This window comes from Podarcis liolepis, assembly GCF_965112155.1.
Source record: "Podarcis liolepis genome assembly, chromosome: 8".
Classification (NCBI taxonomy): domain Eukaryota; kingdom Metazoa; phylum Chordata; class Lepidosauria; order Squamata; family Lacertidae; genus Podarcis; species Podarcis liolepis.
This window is the reverse complement of record NC_139560.1, coordinates 45,947,498-45,966,445: the sequence shown is the minus strand read 5'-3', so window position 1 is coordinate 45,966,445 and position 18,948 is coordinate 45,947,498. Positions and strand designations below refer to the sequence as shown.

General features: G+C 41.6%; 1 protein-coding gene across 24 annotated transcripts in view; it reads left to right on the top strand.

The window, feature by feature from the left end:
- The window catches only part of GREB1L (GREB1 like retinoic acid receptor coactivator), a 156,798-nt gene extending 138,187 nt beyond the window's left edge, over positions 1-18,611 (top strand). For all 24 annotated transcript variants that reach the window (XM_083518151.1, XM_083518150.1, XM_083518147.1 and 21 more), the window contains 12 exons: positions 1,253-1,806; positions 2,618-2,720; positions 3,383-3,538; positions 3,685-3,824; positions 5,446-5,607; positions 7,140-7,344; positions 8,382-8,547; positions 9,018-9,245; positions 10,680-10,821; positions 12,888-13,088; positions 13,542-13,680; positions 14,585-18,611. In XM_083518151.1, coding sequence (XP_083374277.1) covers positions 1,253-1,806; positions 2,618-2,720; positions 3,383-3,538; positions 3,685-3,824; positions 5,446-5,607; positions 7,140-7,344; positions 8,382-8,547; positions 9,018-9,245; positions 10,680-10,821; positions 12,888-13,088; positions 13,542-13,680; positions 14,585-14,748 — 2,360 coding nt within the window. In that variant the 3' untranslated portion in view covers positions 14,749-18,611. The remainder of the gene's footprint in view (positions 1-1,252; positions 1,807-2,617; positions 2,721-3,382; positions 3,539-3,684; positions 3,825-5,445; positions 5,608-7,139; positions 7,345-8,381; positions 8,548-9,017; positions 9,246-10,679; positions 10,822-12,887; positions 13,089-13,541; positions 13,681-14,584) is intronic.
- Positions 18,612-18,948: the final 337 nt, after the last annotated feature.

Sequence of the window (18,948 nt, the reverse complement as noted above, 5' to 3'; positions counted from 1 at the left end):
GCCGGCTGCTGAGAGGTATATAATGAAGGCACCAGCCAAACCATCCTGGAGAGAGTATTCCACAGGCGGGGAGCCACTGCAGAAAAGGCCCATTCTCATGTCACGGACCTCTGGTGGAGGAGGCAGACAAGGAAGGGCCCCAGATGATGATCACAGAGTCTGGTTAGGTTCATATGGAGAGAGGTGGTCCTTGAGGCATTGTGGCCCTGAACCGCTTAAGGCTTTATAGGTCAAAACCAGTTTGGACTTGAAACAAATTGGCAGTCAGTGTGGTCATCCCAGGATTGATGTAATGGCTTTTCCCATCATAATGCTATATAAAAACAGGAGAAGCTGTGCGTGGTAGGATGCTCCTTTCTGGACTCATGGAGACATTTGAACCCTTTAACTGTGATCCGTTAATGACAAATGTGGGTTATCCCTTTAATCATAATCAGGAGCAGATTAAAGATACTTCGGACATATCACCAAAGCATGGTTTAGCACAGGGGTAGGGAGCTACAGCCAGCCAGCATGCTTGGATTCTAATCTCCATGAGTTTGAGGGATGAGTTTGATAGGTGGATGGGGCATAGTAGCGCCAGGTGGCCCGTTTTTACCTGTGTGGTTTTAAATCAGACAACGGGCAAAAAAAGTGTATGTTGCCTCAAGGCTTCCCAAGTGCCACCAGTCAGTCCTGCTCATCTGTCAGAGTTGGCCCGTCTTAGACCCTGTAGGTTGTTGCCTGTGTCAAGACAGGCAGGAATACAGTGATAGGGCCAGCCACACCTGTTAAGGGCCAGCCACACCTGATAGGGCCAGCCACACACTTCAGCCAGTCATCAGACTTTTAAATGAGAATTCTCAGATTTGTAGCAGAAAATCTGGCTGGTTAGATCTAATTCACTAACTCACCAACCATTTCATCTCCTGCGTTTTTGTGGTGTCCATAAACAGAATGAAGTCATTTACAGTACAGTGGACGCTCGGGTTGCGAACCTGATCCGTGCGGGATGCACGTTCACAACCCACAGCAGCTCGTCTGTGTACACGCAGGTTGCGATTAGGTGCTTCTGCGCATGCGCGACCCCCAAAACCTGGAAGTAATCTGTTCTGGTACTTCCGGGTTTTGGCTGGTCCATAACCCGAACAAACGCAACCTGAAGCATCTGTAAACAAAGGTGTGACTGTATAGATCTTGTAAGGCAGAAAACGTGTGTGACATTCTGTACTTTAGCTTACTGAGTGTTTTTCAGTTTCTTTATTTCTTTCAGGTTCTATAGCAGAAAATGGTGTGAGCTCCTCCAGTGCTACAGACAAGTCTCAGAAGCTGCCGCCACCCCTGAACTTCCAGAATGTGGCCCAGAGTTCAGTTGATGAAGGATTTGCTGCCGGGGAGACCTTGAAACAAGAATGTGACTCTCTTGGCAACCAGGTAGCAAGCAGCACCACTTCTAAACTGTCAGCAGCAACCTCCTCCGTCAGCCAGTCATTCCGGTGGCCGGGCCAGTCTGTGAAAGAAGGCAAGGCTTGGCGGGTGTCCTTGCCCCGGACTGTGATCTTATCCAAAGCCGCCTACTGCCTTCTTGGTGCCCAGAAGAGTGGGCAGCAACCTTTCTCCTCTTCTCTCTTGCCTCATGCCGATGTGTCTTGGGTGAGCTCTCTGAGGCCTTTGATACACAAGGATATGGCCAGTGAAGAGCAGTCTTTGTACTACAGACAGTGGACCGCAGCTCGGCAGCACCATGTGGACTACAATAATCACGGGGATACCACCAGCGGCAGGAACTTTCACCCACGGCGGCTGCTTCTAACGGGACCTCCGCAGGTAATGTCCTCTTTGGGACTGTTGTGGCAGCTCTCAAAGTTCAGGGTGATTAGGGGTGGGTCAAAATGTTTTAGCAGCTCAGAAGGGTTGGGCTTTAGGGTATAGAAAGGCATGTTAGGATACACACAAGCCTGCCAGGGAGAGAAGTCAACTGTTTTACTTCCATGCTTCCTTATTCCTGTGCTTGCATAATCCTGCAAACCACTTTGGAAAGTGAGAGCAAATCTGTGGGTTGACTTAATACCAGTAGCATATGACCTTACTTTGCTACTGAGCAAAGTAACTACTAGTGTGATCATTGTAGCAAAGGTTTGCTCTAGATTTACTTACAGTGGTTTGTTGGAGTGAAACAAACTATGATTCCTGGTTCAAATGTAATGCTAAGCCCCAAGCATCATGGCTTGTTTCCTCCTCAAGCAGGCGATAGCGAGACAAAACAGCCCAGTAAGCTGCCTTTATGGTAAGCCACCAACTGGTTTACTGTGAACTGGGCCAATATTGTATCACAGTATTGCTGTATCGGCGTTGCTGCAGAAGGGCAGCCTTCTTGAATTAGATATCTATCTAATTCTAATTCTTTTCCCTTTGATCACAATAAGATGATGTTGCATTATGTGACATAGGATCACATAATGCTCTCTCTGCAAAAGGACAAATAAAAAAACGGGGACTTAAACTGCATAGTGACTGGTGATGGTTGTTGGGCCATACTGGGCAATCTTTAGCAGATCTTCAAATGAAAGTTCATAGCAGACAAAAATACTTCTCCGATTATACATTTTTCTGAGAGTTCCCTCCCCCCTTTGTTTAGGTTGGGAAAACTGGTTCTTACTTGCAGTTCCTACGAATTCTCTTTCGCATGCTGATCAGGTTGTTGGAAGTGGATGTGTATGATGAGGAAGATATTAATACTAGTAAGTACTAAGGTCCAATTATAATTTCTTATGAACAGTTTTTTGTAAGGAAGCTTTCAGAGTGCCCTGGGAAGAGGGATTATTATTTTTTAAAATACTGCTAACAAAGATTTGTGTACCTTCTGTACGAAATGTATACTTTTTTGTGCATTCTGCAATTTGTACAAATGAGTGAAAATTGGACTAGAAATGCATGAGTTTGTTAGACTTGCATTCTCCTTGTTCAACATTCTCCTTGATCATCATAAATAATGTACATAATGTAACTATAAAGAATATTTTCAGACAGAATTGCCTAGCTTTCAAAGTTGCTAAGTTGAACTGCTCAAGGTCTGGGGGTTTTAAACTATTCTAACATCTTGGCCCTGTTTTACTCCTAGGAAAGCTACTATCTAGTTTGTTTAGGGTGCTGGGGATTATAACTCTGTGAGGGAAAGAATGTGCTTTGAATGTGCTTTAAAGATGGAATGTGCATGCGACCTCTCAGCACCAGACCTTCATCTGTAAAAATGGGAGCGAGTTGTGAGTTGTTGTCAGAGCAGTTGTGACAGCAGCATACTGAAATGTATGTTGATGTGCCTGGAGAACTTAGGTAGTGGGAAAGTACTGTATAAATAATAAGATTTTGTTTGGTATCAGTATTCATAAGATTCCTTTTTCAGGTCATACAGAGGACAAAGAAATTGTCCAGCCTAGCAATGATCAGTGGCCTGATGTTGAAATAATCAGCAAAATGCCTTTTGACCTCAGTGTGCATGATCCTAAATATTTCCTCATGAGTCTGGTATATACAAACCAGCTACAAAGAATAAAACAAGGCAAGTGAAAACTGATTTTGCTGCTTTCTTCTTCCTAGCCATTTGAAACATTTTAGAAAGCAATTGATCTTTCAGTTCTGTTGTGAACATTTAAATAACTAGCAGGAATGTCATTGCCTTTGTTCCTTCATTGTCTCCGTCCACAGAACCAAGCAAAGAAACCAAAGCTGAGGAACACAGAAAGCGGGCTACTGTGTCTATGATGTTGACAAAGTATGCAGCTTACAATACTTTCCATCACTGTGAACAGTGCCATCAATATATGGACATAAACCCTTCAGCTCCGGTACGCAGGGCTTCAAGTCACACAACCACATTAACAATCATTCATTTTATCTTGGGAACAAGTTAGAAACCTTTACAGATCATCTGAAAAGCACCCAGAGATCTGCTGGTGGACCTTCTGATCCACTTTCTGCCAAGCCTTGCTCCAGATCCCTCTTTCAGAGTAGAAGACAAGAATGCTTCTAGTACCAGGGGTGGGGAACCTTTTTCCAGCCTGAAGTCCACACTCCATTCTAAGGCAGCCTCCCAAGGGCCACATGCTCCAGGGGTGGGCAGAACCAGAGTCAAATGTAGGCAGCACAATAAATGTGGATTTTTCCTTCGTCTGGTAGGCTAGTTCTGTGTCAGGGACAAGTGTGCACCAGGGCTGAAGGAGGGCTGGAGTATAACTCGGAAGAGGGAGCCAGTGATTTGTGGGGAACTGTTCCAGCCACAAGGCAAGGGTCAGAGGCAGGGGAAGCTCCAGAGCTGGAAGGTGGAGCACAGGTTGGGTTGGAAGAAGAGGAGAAAGAGGCAGGTCAGGCAAGTGAAGGGCCAGGTGCTTCCCCACCCTTTTCTGCACCACTGTCTCCCAGAATCAGGAGGGGGTTGAAAAGGGATGAGCAGAGGACATTGCCACGCAGGCAATGTCTCTGCCTGCCTGCATGCAGCCCATCAGGGGGAGGTACATAAACTGGTCGAGGGGGAGTGGTCCCTGTTGCTGCAACTGCTTCATGGAGCACAGGCCTGGAAATTGCTGCCCAGATGCTAGATTGGGGGGGGGGGGTCTAGAACTTTAGGAGCGACTGTATATGTTATCTTGGACACTAAAGAGTTAACTGTCTGCCATGTACATTCCTCTGGCTGGGAAGCACCCTTGACATTCCATCACACTCAAACCTCTGCCTCTGTCCTCCATCCAGGTAAGCAAGAAGCATTATCAGGCACATTCCAGCAGGACTAAAGAGGGGTGTGACTCAGGAGGGTAGCCCAGGGAGAGTTCAGAGGGCGAGATAAAGAGATCTGATCTAGCAGAAATGCCTTAATGCTTTACCAAATCCCAAATCATGGGATTCATTAGGAGAAGCTATGATGCATAATGGTTTAAAATCAACATAACATTGTAGATCTGCCCTTTAAAGGGCATGCAGTTTTGCTGAATTGTGTTCTGGGACCGATCCATCTGTTCAGCTGTAAGATGTATTATTCTGCCATCGCACACATAACCACACACATGCAGTGCAAGAGGTGTAAGGTGTACCTTGTCCATTGGCTTCCTTGCCCATCTGCTCTGCAAAATTCACACACAAAAACCTTCTTCAGTTCAGAAAACTTGGTGGTGCTTCTCTTTTTTCATTAGTATGCAACAATGAGTAAAGACAATGTGTAAAGTAACCAACTTGTCCTAAATGACAGGAGTTTTAAAGCAGCCTGATGTAAGAAGTGAGAATGACAAATGCCCTATATTGTAACCTTGCAAATAATAAAACTGTAGAAGACTGAGCCACTGTAGCTGTGTTCCTAGACTTAGTAGATTACTTTCTGTGCAAGATTTATCCAACTATGTTGCCCACACTTGTTGAATTGCATTGGCATGTGGCCTCTCTAGTAGGTTACAATTTCTTTCTCTTCCTTGCATGCAGATGTCTGACTCCACCCTACATGCATTTACATTCTCATCCTCAATGTTAGGAGAAGAGATCCAGCTTCATTTTATCATTCCCAAATCCAAAGAGAGCTATTTTGTCTTCAGCAAGCAGGGCAAGCATTTGGAAAGCATGCGGCTTCCTCTTGTATCTGATAAGGTGGGTGAAATCTGTCTTAGCTATGTAAAACACACCCTGTTGTAGCATAATATTTCAGTATAGCTCAGCTCTGAGAAACTGATCTAGAGCCTGAAGTTAGTTCTCCTCCCCCTCAAGAATCACAAGCATCTCTGGCCATAAAGTAAGCCTTGAGTTACTATGGGCCATGGATGACTAGGTCTTCACATCAGTAGAGTTACCACAACCCAAGGAAGCTACAAGAGGTGCTCAAGTGAATCCACACCCCTCACTCTTGCTGCATATTGTTAGAAGCTTGCTGATCTTCTGCTTGTTGTTCTGTCGTGAATTTAATATTATATATATTAACAATCTTTGGCTTCATGGATGAATTCATATGCCACATTCCCAATGCCCCAAACTGCGCTTTGGAAGATTAGGAATATGCTCTTGGCTCATGAACATTCTCTTACAATCTCTCATGCATGGATTCCATTTCATTTCCTAGTTTGCATGGCCATAGTTTGTTGTGACATCCAAATTAGGAAAATTCTGGTTAATAGTAAACAAAATTGACCCCAAAGCCACTTTAAACTATACATTTCATCATCAAGGTATGGAAGTAATTCCTGTTAGCTCTAAGCATAGCTTGTCTAATTTGGATCTCATTGTGAGAAACTAGAGGATGCAAACCAGGAAGGGGAAGAGGAGTCCCATGTCTAGAAGGGGTAAAGAGGACAGATAAGGGAGCTTGCTTGCCCAGCACCTGTTTCTAAGCTTCCAAACTGTGGTTTGGAGCACTGAGAACCTTACCTAGTCCAGCATGTGTTTCCCACAGTGCCCAACTAGATGCCTGTGGGAAACCCATAAGCAGGATATGAGGACAATAGCTCTCTCCTGCTGTTATTCCCCAGTGACTAGCAGTCAGTGGCATGCTGCCTCTGACTGGTGGTAGAACATACTCATCATAACTAGTAGTCATTGACAGCCTTAATCTCCATCTATTTGTCTAATCCCCTTTTAAAGCCACCACTACATCTTCCATAGTTCAACACTGGGCTGTGTAAAGAAACACTTCTTTTTGACGTAAGATGTCAGCTGTAAGTGAAAACTATTATTAATGTTAGCAAAGGCCTATCAGTATGCCAGACTATTTTAACACACACACACCCCGCAAATGTTATTGATTGCCATTCCTTTACAGAATGCTGTGGCTCTTTTTAGTTGTCATTGAAGCAAGCTACTTCATTTTAATTGAAAGCACAAAGTGAGAGCAAAACAACTTTCTCTCTGTTATGTTGTGGCCTGCAGAGCTTAGGGAACGGGCTAATTTTTTTTACCCAGCCTTAGCAGACCCATCACTGTTCCCTATAGAAGTCAGTTGGAGTAATTAATTTCTGTAAGAAGAGGATGGGACAAGTGAGAAATATGAAGAACCCTCTGATTGGCAAAGTTTGGTCTACCAGTGTGCATGTTCTCCCTACAAGAAAGTTGGGTATATCACCTCAGAAGCAAAGAGAGATGTGTTGTGCCCAACATATATGAACTCTTCTCTTCTCTTGTGCTGCTAACAGAACATGAATGCAGTAAAGAGTCCTATTTTCACTCCTTCAAGTGGACGCCATGAGCATGGCCTCTTGAATCTATATCATGCTATGGAAGGCATCAGCCACCTCCATCTGCTTGTGGTGAAGGAATATGAAATGCCACTTTATCGCAAATATTGGCCCAACCACATCATGCTGGTTTTGCCAGGAATGTTCAACAATGCTGGAGTTGGTAAGCGTTTATATAGTCTTATAATTTTTTGATTCTAAACATACCAGTTAATGACATGGAAACATAATTACAGGGAGCAGTATCCAGTTAGCATTAAATGGGTAAGTAGTGAAGAGATTTCTTTGTTGTTTATAATTCTTCTCTTATCTATGCACATGCAGGCACTTTCCCTCCCTCCCTTTATTCTCTTTGATTTCCACTACAATTTCACTTACATGTACTGTTCTGTATGGCATGTTAATGGACACATCTAAGATGGTCTTGATCACATTGGGTATTTGGTGTTTGTTGGCAGTTAGCAAAATGTGGGGGGAATTTTGGAAGTTAGGAAGTTTTGATAATATTTTTGTTTGTTGGTTACATTTCCTGCATTTCCTCCAGACAGATAATGGTAGCATACATACAGTACTTCTCCTCCCACCCCCCACCCCAGCTTCTCCATTTTATCCCCACAACAATTCTGTGAGGTAGTTTAGGCTGAGAGATAGTGACTGACTAAAGCTCAGCTTGTGAGCTTCATTAGGAGAACTGAAATTGTGCAGAATGCTTATTCCAGAAATCTGGAAGTAAAATCCGGCCACTCTTCTAGGTTCATCTTGGGGCCTCCCAGTTTCATTCATGACTGCATAAAGAATAAGATCCCATAATTCAGCTTCACTGAATATTTTCAGAGATTCGAATACTGTTTAAATATATTAGTATAGCTAAAGCTTTGGCAGTGCTTTAGAATTTAGTGGACCTAGCATGGTGACTTCCTCTTCAATGCCATGCCATATGGTGGTTCTTTGACCTTAGAAGACATGATTGACTCTTCAGCCAATACTCATTGGATAGTCGGCCAGTTTCCCGTTAGTCCTAGCTTCAAAGTCTGTCTCTGGACCATTTCATAAAGCAGAATTGCACTTGATTCCTACCCCTTAGCGTTCATAAAAGCCATTCTCCATACTGTCTATTTTCACAAACTTCCAACTGTTATGTGGAATTTAGAGGTCTCTGTTTCCCCCAAAATGGTAAAGTTCTATGCTACATGTTTTCAGGTGCTGCCAGATTCCTTATTAAAGAGCTTTCTTACCATAACTTGGAGCTGGAGAGAAATCGCTTGGAGGAGCTAGGAGTCAAGCGTCAGTGTGTCTGGCCATTCATTGTGGTTATGGATGACTCTTGTGTCTTATGGAACAGCCATGTCATCCAAGAACAGTTCAGGTAAGTCAGTGTCTCAAAATTAGAGACTAGGAACTATAGCAGAATCTTGGATCACTACACTGTTAGCCCCTTCACACATTATCCATGCTTTGACGGGGCAGCAGTGTTGGGTGACGTTGAGATAAGACCAGAAGCAGCATGGCTAAGCTGCTCCTTCTCACACATGTAACTGGATAGCATGTGTGTTTCTTGCTGATTTGATTTGGAACACTACTTTGTACTTTTAATATATCTAGTATTTCTACGTTCTAGACTTAGTTTTTTGAAAGATGAGCAACATGAAAAAGAGACAAAGAGTATGATAAAACTGATCACTCCATGCAGCCTAATATCTCTTAAAGCAAGCACAATAATTTCTAAACAACCCTGTGAGGTACAAAGCTGCAGTAGAGTCAGATTGCTTGGTCATAATTTGTTCCTCTGAGTGGAGTTGTGATGCAGTACAATAAAAAATATTTTGCATTTCATAGTCAGTCCATGGATCAAGGATCAACGAGTAAAAATGTGTCTCTGAAGAGCGTTCTACAGCACATTGAAGCCACACCAAAAATTGTCCATTATGCAATACTGGGCATTCAGAAATGGAACAGCAAACTGAATTTCAGAGCTCCCAAAGCTCCTTTCTCCAGGTGCCACATACATGACTTTATACTACTCAACGTAGACCTGACCCAAAATGTGCAATATGATCTAAACAGGTAGGAAAATGCAACCCTTTTGCTGTCAGATGCTATACTAATTTTGAATGTACAGGTGTCAGTGAGGCTTAAAGGAAGCCAACCCAGTAAAGAAAATAAGCTGAGTTATTTCTGAGATTGTAGTTCTGCCATATACAAGTTGGTGGCTTGAACACTAGACTGAAAATAATACAGGTGTCGACCATTTTAGGTGTGTCCAATTGACATGAGATCAGCAATGCGTGGTTCCTTTCGGACCTGGAAGAAGGCAAAACGAGGTCAAAGCAAAGGCGGAACGGGGATGGGAAGGGGAGAATGGGTTGGGGTGGCAGGAGGCAGGAACGGAAATGGCCACCACTTGTATATGAAACCAACAAGAAATGGAGGTGGCTGTGTGTGTGTGTGTGTGTGTGTGTGTGTGTGTGTGTGTGTGTGTTGTGTCCCCCCCCCCCATTTAGGGCATTTTAGTAGGACTCCAGTTGGACCAAAGTATACAGTCTTTGAGACCTTTCCCAGCACAATCCCCACTGAAATAGGAGTTTTCTAAGAGCACAGATCATCACATTTTAAAATGCCATATCAAGGACAGTTTGCACATGTGCCTTAAGCTGATTAGCCAAGTGTCTTAATATGTTTGTTTGACCTATTTAGAACCTGAAGGGACAGAACAACTGGTGATTGAAAGAGCAGCCTCTGACCGCTGTGAATATGATTTTTTTATTGATTTGGCCCTATACAGACACATTTAGAATTCAGAAATATGGTTACTGTAAAGCTTTGACTTAAGCTATTTCCCTGTAAATGGCAGGCTCACAGCATGGTCTGTGGGGAGCCTTGGGGAGGCCCAGTTTCAAATCCCCACTCAGCCATATAGCTGGTACCAGTCACTGTCTTTTGGCCTGAAGATAAAAGGGAAGGATAAAGAACTATGTATGTTGACTTGAGTTGATTGGAGGAAAATTGGACTTTAGATGTAATACATTAAATATAAATATATTAGTGCAGAAATGCCATTTTTTTCAAGAAAAGAATGAATTTAACCCCTACAGACCTGCTTCTGTGGTGCTGTCCCTTTCTCCATTCTTCCCACTTTCCATACTGGGCAGCTTCCAGGTGGTAACCTGAGACAAAAGCGTGTTATTCCTTCCTACTATAACAATCCTCCGTTGTCTCAGGCTACCACCTGGTAGGGGAGGGGAAATCCATATAGTGTGTGCTGTTGCATTTAAGAAATTCCAAGTCACTAGTCAGGTGAACCATCTATATGTGTGACTGCAAAGGCCATTCATGAGGAACAACAATTACAGATAAGTGTTTTGTCACAATTTAGGATTATAGGAGAGTTGGTTTCAATATAATTTATGGTAAGTAATCAGAAGGTGCATACCATGAACTAGAGATCAGTGACTTGAACAAATACATGACTGGTTAAGTAAATCTGTATCCATTTTTTAGGTATTTCTGTGAAGATGTAGATTTTAATCTGAGAACAAACAGTAGCGGCCTGCTTATCTGTTGCTTTAACAACTTCAGCCTCATGAAGAAACACATCCAGGTTGGAGGTCAAAAGGACTTTGCCATTAAGCCTAAAATCATGGTGAGTACCATCGTTGAACAATAAGAAGAAAACAAAACAGTGCCTTTGCTTTCTTCAATGACAACAGTTTCATTTTACCTCATAAGAAGAAATGAAGAACTCTGATGGATCAGGCACAGGATCCATCTTGGTCAGTATCCTGTTTTCACAGTAGCCAACCAGATGCCTATGGGAAGCCCGCAAGCAGGAGGACCTGCTGAGGGGGTTGCAGGGGAGCAAATATAACTTGCAAGAATTAAAATGCATTATTTGACTCCTGTGTATTCTAATCTATTTAATACTTGAAACTGTAATCCAGGTCTGCATACAAATCCTGGCTTCCAGTCATAACCTTTTTTATCAGTTTTAGGTGAATGAGAAAGGCAGGCACACACCTGCTTGGGGGAAACTTGATGATTCAAGGTGTTTCCTTTCATATTGGCATATTGTTTTAAGAGCATGTTTCCGTCCTCCCAAACACTGACTCCTGACTGCTTGTGCTTTGTCTGTGAGGTCATTGATGGTGCTAGAAGCTAATTGGAAGGTCCTTTGTAGGGCGGTGGGGGGGAGGTGTCTTTATAGCATGTCATAAGCCCATATAACCCTAAATCGGGGTGGCAAACAATATCTGGAGAACCTAGGTTCTTCACTCCTTTCCTACATATTAGGGGCATGGGTGGTGCGGTGGTCTAAACCACTGAGCCTCTTGGGCTTGCTAATCGGAAGGTACAGATCCCCGCGATGGGGTGAGCTCCCGTTGCTCTGTTCCAGCTCCTGCCAACCTAGCAGTTTGAAAGCATGCCAGCGCAAGTAGATAAGTAGGTACCGCTGAGCCGGGAAGGTAAACGGCATTTCCATGCGCTCTGGTTTCCGTCACGGTGTTTTGTTGCGCCAGAAGCGGTTTAGTCATGCTGGCCACATGACTGTCCACATGTGGACAAATGCCAGCTCCCTTGGCCTGAAAGTAGGATGAGCGCCCCAACCCCATAGTCACCTTTGACTGGACTTAACCATCCAGGGGTCCTTTACCTTTACACATTTCCATTGGCCTTAGTTTGTGATGTTTCATTCTGAAACTAAATTTGTTCATTTTTGTATTTTTTTCTCTTTTTAATTAATAGTGGCATTCCCAGTAGGACTCTGGGAATGATATAACAGTGAGGCATCTCTTATGTTGTAGTCTGTTAATTTAAAAAATGCTAAGCAAATGGCTTTAAAGACAACAAAGGCCCTGTCAACAGGGTTAAGCTACTAAAGATGGGATACATCAAGGGGGTATGAGGCTTTGAGGACCTTTATGTGTGGATACTAGACCTCTGTTCTCCATACATCCTAAACCAGGCATGGCCAAGCTTCAGATGTTTTGGGACTACAACTCCCATCATCCCTAGCTAACAGGACCAGTGGTCAGGGATGATGAAAACTGTAGTCCCAAGACATCTGGAGGACCAAGTTTGGCCATGCCTGTTAAACCATTGCCTCTGGAGCCTCCTTTTTTTTGCTCTCTAGGGCTGTCCTTACTCACTTCCTGACTCCCCGACAGCACACAGCTTACTGGAGTCTTCCCATCTGTGTGGTCGTCATACGTAGCAGAACATCCATTGCACAGCAGGGCAACAAGAGAAGTTAAGAAATCTCTTCAGAATTGACTCTGGCCTTTTCTACCTTGCCTGGTCTCAAATGACATGGCCACAGTTTTCCCACCCTTGCACCCAAGTACTATCTTAACCATTGCTCTGCTGCCAGTCATTGGGCACATAACCAAAATGCGAAAATATCCAACTAGTTATATTTAGTGTATACTGTAGCTGTGTATATTTTGTGTGCTGCTTTTGCACCTGTTCATAGCAATCAGTACATGCTTCTGAGGAGCATAATGGAGCTGCATGGAGGCCTATCTAGTATTAGCTGGTATTTTCTTGAAGTAATGAAAAACTTGTTAAAACTCCAGAGAGTAAGTGTTCTTCAAGTCTTATGATTATTCTCAAGTTTGGCATTGGCGCACGTTATCCTCAGGCAGCTGCCTGGTGATTGAGATGCTGCTCATTACATTTCACTTTTATGGTATATATATATTTCCTTCACAGGTATCTGAGAGCGTGACTCCCATAATGCCTCTTCAGTATGTCTGTGCTCCAGACAGTGAGCACACACTCTTGGCAGCTCCAGCTCAGTTCCTCCTGGAGAAGTTTCTTCAACACGCCACATACAAGCTTTTCCCAAAGGCTATCCACAACTTCAGAAACCCTGTATTAGCGATTGACTGCTATCTGAACATTGGGCCTGAAGTATGTATCTATGAATCTTACCAATAATCAACTTTGGAAGGGGGGATTCCAGTCCTTTAAAAAACGGAAGATGGCAAGGCAACTGTGCCATGATTTTCTTAGGTCATTAGCTTCCGTTTATGTTGCGGATGTACTGATATTGTTGTATTCAGTTGCTACAAGCGGGGACCCATGAAAACTGACATTAGTTGCTCATACATTCCTACTCCTGCCCTTTTGTAGGCAGGATGATGCTTTTACATTTTTTGTGGATTCCTTCAATATTTTATTTTATTTTATGCAATTACTCCTAAGTTGACTGTTTAGATGTTGGGGGTAGTAACTGCAATTTATTCAGAGCGTTAGTCCACCACTGTTGTGGTGATGTTCCTGTTGGTAAGTTAGAGCATAAAACTTTAAAGAAAAAACAACAACTCAAACATATATAACCATTTTTTCTCATTTCTGATTTAGGTAGCTCTTTGCTATGTCAGTTCACGGCCGCACTCTGTCAATGTCAACTGTGAAGGGGTATTTTTCAGTGGACTACTTCTATATCTTTGCGACTCCTTTGTGGGAGCAGATTTTCTTAAGAGGTTCAAGTTCCTGAAAGGTAATGTGATTTCTGTTCTGAACTTTTGTGTCTAGTGCTTGCTTAATGGTTTTCTAGCAGAGTAGATTGGGATGGCATTGTCATTACATGCAGGAACTATAAAGCTCGTTGCAGGGTAATGGCACCATCCATCCCTGCTTCCTTTTTCTCTAGAGTCTTTTAGAACTGGGAACCATGGTAGTTGGCAGGAGCCTAAAAGACTGGTGGGAATGTCAAGGCTCTGCAAGCCAAATCCATTGCAGACACATCCATGGAAGCACAATCTACTCTGGCAACTCAGGAAGTATCCCTTTTGAGTTAGTTAATTTCAGTTGCTTCATTACTTGTAACTACCTTTTTGTACTTTTTTCTAAGGGTAGAAAAAACATTTGATTGTTCCACTTGCTTTTGACGCCTGGTTAAAGGTGAAGTGGGAATTCTTCTTACAAATATGGTAAAATATTAGTAAAAACGCATGTTAGGCCTTTTAATGTTAGGTATAATATGGTTACTTAACTCCCATTTAAGACTTGGCATTACAGTTGCAACTGGAAAAGCAGTTCCACCTTGTTGGAGCTTGATCGTTTCACAGGTTACGATGACAGACCGTGTTTGAAGAAATATCACATTATCGCTAGTGGCATATTATGGGCAATCTGATTATTAACGGTGTGGTGGCTTTTGGCTTTCTTAGGAAGTAGAACCTGAAAGCAGTTTCCTGAAGGGGATAGTGGAAATCTGAAAAATGTGGGTTGAGGGAGTGCTGTGTACTGTATACAGTGAAATTAGGCTGGGAAAGGTGCATACCTTACTTGTGTATATGTAATATTTCCAAGTAGGAGGGAGAACTATCAGAAAATTAACAAAACAAACAAACATGGAAATGAAATGGTGGTATAAACTGTTCTTTGTTTTTTAACCTAAGGTGCAACCCTGTGTGTCATTTGCCAAGACAGGAGCTCCTTGCGGCAAACAATAGTCCGTCTAGAGCTGGAAGATGAATGGCAGTTTCGTCTGAGAGATGAATTTCAGACTGCTAATAGTAGCGATGATAAGCCACTCTATTTTCTGACTGGGCGCCATATTTAAGTTTGAGAGGAAACAAATGGCAAAGGAAAAGAACAGAACCTGACAAGTCGGATTGTGTCTTTTCCCCCCCTTTCTTTGAAAGTACAATCACTGTGGAGCAAAGTGCAACCAATATTTATGTTCACTACTCTTAAGGATCCCCCAAATTTCTAACCCAGCCTTTATTTGTTATGACTGAAAAGTGAATTGATTCAAGTTGATTCCTCATGGGTCACTGTTACGTAATGGCATACCCATGATGACCCATGATGTGGAGAATAACATTTTGGCGGATGGCAAGTTCTCCTGATCACTTTATACTATGCTAAAGGAGGAGAATTAAACAGACTTTTGGCATCTATCAGCTTGAATGTGTTACATGAGGTTCACAGTAAGAATGTGGAATTATTTGAAGATAATATGCTGAGGAATGCTGTCCATTTCTCTTCATATCTGTACTTTTGGTACGGTATAACTCAGGGGTTTGAAAAGACAAAAAGTAACCTAGAATTGTGTGTTTGAAAGATTATTTTTTGTTCACTTTCTGTGCAGTGTTAGCTTAAGGTTTGTAATTTTATATGTATTGAAACTTTTGGCAAAATTTCCACAAAAGTTAAAGTTTACTACATAAGCCTGAACAAATTGATGAATGTAAGGCAGGCATTGTGTGCACGTGCTGGTTTGTCAAAACACCTGTTATTTCACCTTTTGGGATATCCATTATTGATCTGAATGGAAAGATCTTCAGCTCAGTAGGTGATCAGCCTTTTCTCTCTGGTAGCATGCCAAGCCATGTGCAGGAACCTATTTCTGCACATGGATCAATCTTGACAACCAGCCTGCTTATGCATATTGTCTCATCGGTGTGCTTAAACTCCACCAAAATGATGTAATCCTCAGTACTATCAGAAATCATTTTGAGGTGACAAATCAGCCTTCTAGCTTGTTCTCACACAGCAGAAGTTCCTTTATTTCTTTTTGCAGTCGGTGTCTCGCTTGCTTCAACTTTCTCTATAGTTTTTTGGGTAGAGAATGCTATATGTGTGCTTTTATGGAGAGCATTTACTAACCCATGAAAACAGACGAACCATAGACCAGAAGCGTGAAGTATTTAATGGCTGAAGCAAGCTGAGCCACAAGTTCTGAGAGCCATAAAGTCCATTAAATTAACTTCTAACTGAATTGGGACCAACAGCAGGAGCTGTGTGTTTATATACATACATACATACATACATACATACATACATACATACATACATATATATAAAGGTCTTAAGCACACCTGGAAAAGTTGGCCAGGTCATTTTAACTATTTAGGGCTTGATCTAATGGAGCACAACTCCAGCACCTGTGTTCCACTGAGTTCAATAGAGCTGTTTTTCCCAACTCCCCAATGCAAGCACATGGGCATAAACGGCATAAACAGGTAGCATGAAAAGACAGTGGAAGGAATGGAAAGTCTGAGAGCACTTTCCATATTCTTACTGTTGCACCATACAAGTTCCTTTTGGTCCTAAACATAAGTAGCATACAAGACACAGAAATAGAAGGGGGGGTACGGGAGGTGGGCACAGATCTCCTGTTGCTGCAAGTGCCCTTGTAATGCCTCAGTACATGCTTGTTTTGATGGAAACAGGTACAGCAGAACTCAGCTGGGGCCCCGTAGACTTCTTTCATCTGTAGGTACTGAATGCGTGTGCTTAACTGGATCAAGCTCTTGTGCTTTGTTTGAATTAGAGAGGTGTTAAAATAACACTATTTTTAAATAGGCTGTGAATTGTTTTAAGAGTGGGTTTCTTTGTACCAGCACTTTGTGCTGTGAAATATGTTGAGAGTTTAAATGAGTACGGTACAATCAGGGCTTCATAATGCAGTTAACATTTATGGATAGAATTCACTTCCTTTTTCCTACTCTGCTTTTCCCAGCTTTTCCTATTGTTACGCTTTGTGGTGGTTCTTCCTTCACTGCCACTCTTACACTTTTTCTTGTCACACCAATATTTTATATGCCGCCCGTTTTCATCTTGTTAGTGAGAATTTCATTCGGTGCATTACACTTATTATGATCTAAATATAATTAAGAACACAAAAAGTCGATTAAGAAGCACCTGCCAAACTGCATTTAGAACAAAAGTGTTAATTGTACAACTTTTTAACCTTGTGAAAAAGCTGTTTACAAATAATGAAAAGCATAATATATTGATTGAAGTTGAAAAGGAAAATAATGGTTTTCATACCTGTTCATTTTATTATAGCTTTATGTAAATGTAGCATGTTTCAAATGAACGATTGTTTACTTTAGTGTAGGTTATTTGGGATTTTTTGTACCCATAAAAAATCTGCCTTATACTTAATGAGTACCTTAATTTTTGTTTGGTAGGAGGTTATGTAAGAACTGCAGTTAGGAACTATAAGGCTGGTGTATTCACTGTGTAGCCTATTAAAACACATGTAGAATTACTGGCATTTTAGGGTCTTGTTCTGGTTTCGTTGGCTGAACTTAATACCCGCATAAGGTGAATTTGTGAAAGTTTCCATTTTAATGCAAACTTTGCAGATAAAAAATCTTTCAAAAAATATTTGTATATATGATGTTTGCACTAAGTTCTTAAAATTCCATGTGCTGAGAGTGATTAGACCCTTGGTAAAGAGGTACAAGAATATGTGTAAGTTGAGAACTTGGAGGCTAAGCGCCTTTTCACACAATCAGGGTTTTTTGGCCATATTTGTAGCAGACTGTCTACATACCATCTCAGAACAGTTTGTGTTTATGGGTATCAGTTTCTAAGCACTATATTCTCTACCTAGAAATATGTACTATCTCCTTGACAGCATATTCTTATCCTTACTTGATACACTGCTTTCTTAACATGGTTTTCAGTAGTATTAGTTCAAAGTAACTGCCTGAAGCTCTTGCCCCTCCCATTGCTACCCCACTTATGCAGTTTTTGGTTAGGGTTTTTACTAGTGCACTCCACTGACCAACACGTGCAGAAATATTTTAAATCATTGTTGGAAGTAAAGAAGCTCAACTACTCTGCTATATTGGGGAATGCTTTGTGTAGAGAGATTCTGGTTACATCTATTTTCTTTCTGTATTGGACAAGAGCACATTCAAAGCATTGTCACTTAGGCAAAGAAATAAGAGTTTTGGTTGAATTCCAGCTGAAATGTATTCGGGAATTAATTACTGACATCCATATGCTTTAATAATGCAAGCTCTCTAAATGATTTTACAGGACAGTACATCAGAAAAAGATACCAGATGCTACAATCTAATATTTTGGTTACAAGCCTTGCCAGCAAGGCAGTGACATGAATGTATTAAAGAGGCCAGCATTATTTTACCGGTAGACTTGTCAAATATAAGTAGTTAAGACACCGGTTAATATTGAATGTAATCTGTAATTATAAAACAAATCACTCATATCTGTAATTTATGCAGTTGTTTTGTGTTACCTCTGAAAAGGGTTTAAATATTTTTCTTAGGACTGCTTCACTCCTGACCAATTTCCTATACCGGTAATTTTTATTTCTAGGGTGAAAGGTATGCAAACTGTAAATCCATAAGTGTGATTATCCCATGTCAGATTTGTTACAATATATGTATATATAACAAATCTGTGTTGTAGGCATCATATATGTTGCTCTGCATTGTCTGCCTGCTTTTTCTCTATGTAGGGGTACATAGTCTCTCTGTGTAAGAAGTTCATCAGGTCTGAAGCAATCCTTGATGTAAAATTCTCTTAACCAAAGCTTGGTGAATTTAGCTTCACTAGCCAGTCTACCTCACATTTTATTGTTTGAATTGAAATTGTCTGCAATTGTGGCTATAGTATGTTTATAATGTTCTTTCATTAAATTCAATTAATGTTATCACATTACCATTCAAGAGTCTGTCTTATTATTAAAATTGTGGAAAATCTCCTGCCATCAAACTTTTATTTGGTGAAAAAGCAGCACTTTTTAAATATGTGTTTCCAGTGTTCCACTAGCAATGTAAAGGTAAGTGGTGTTTTGAGCTGCGATGCCTACATGTTGTAGGGCTTCCTAGAGGTAGTTCACCAGCTACTATTGGAAATGAGATAGACTCTTGTCAGTCAGTCTCATTTTAGACTGAAAATTTCCATAGTGACACTAGGAACCTGATATATTAGGTCTTCAAAATTTAGCTAGCATAGTCGGTAATCACCCCATCATTTTGATATAATAATCAGACTA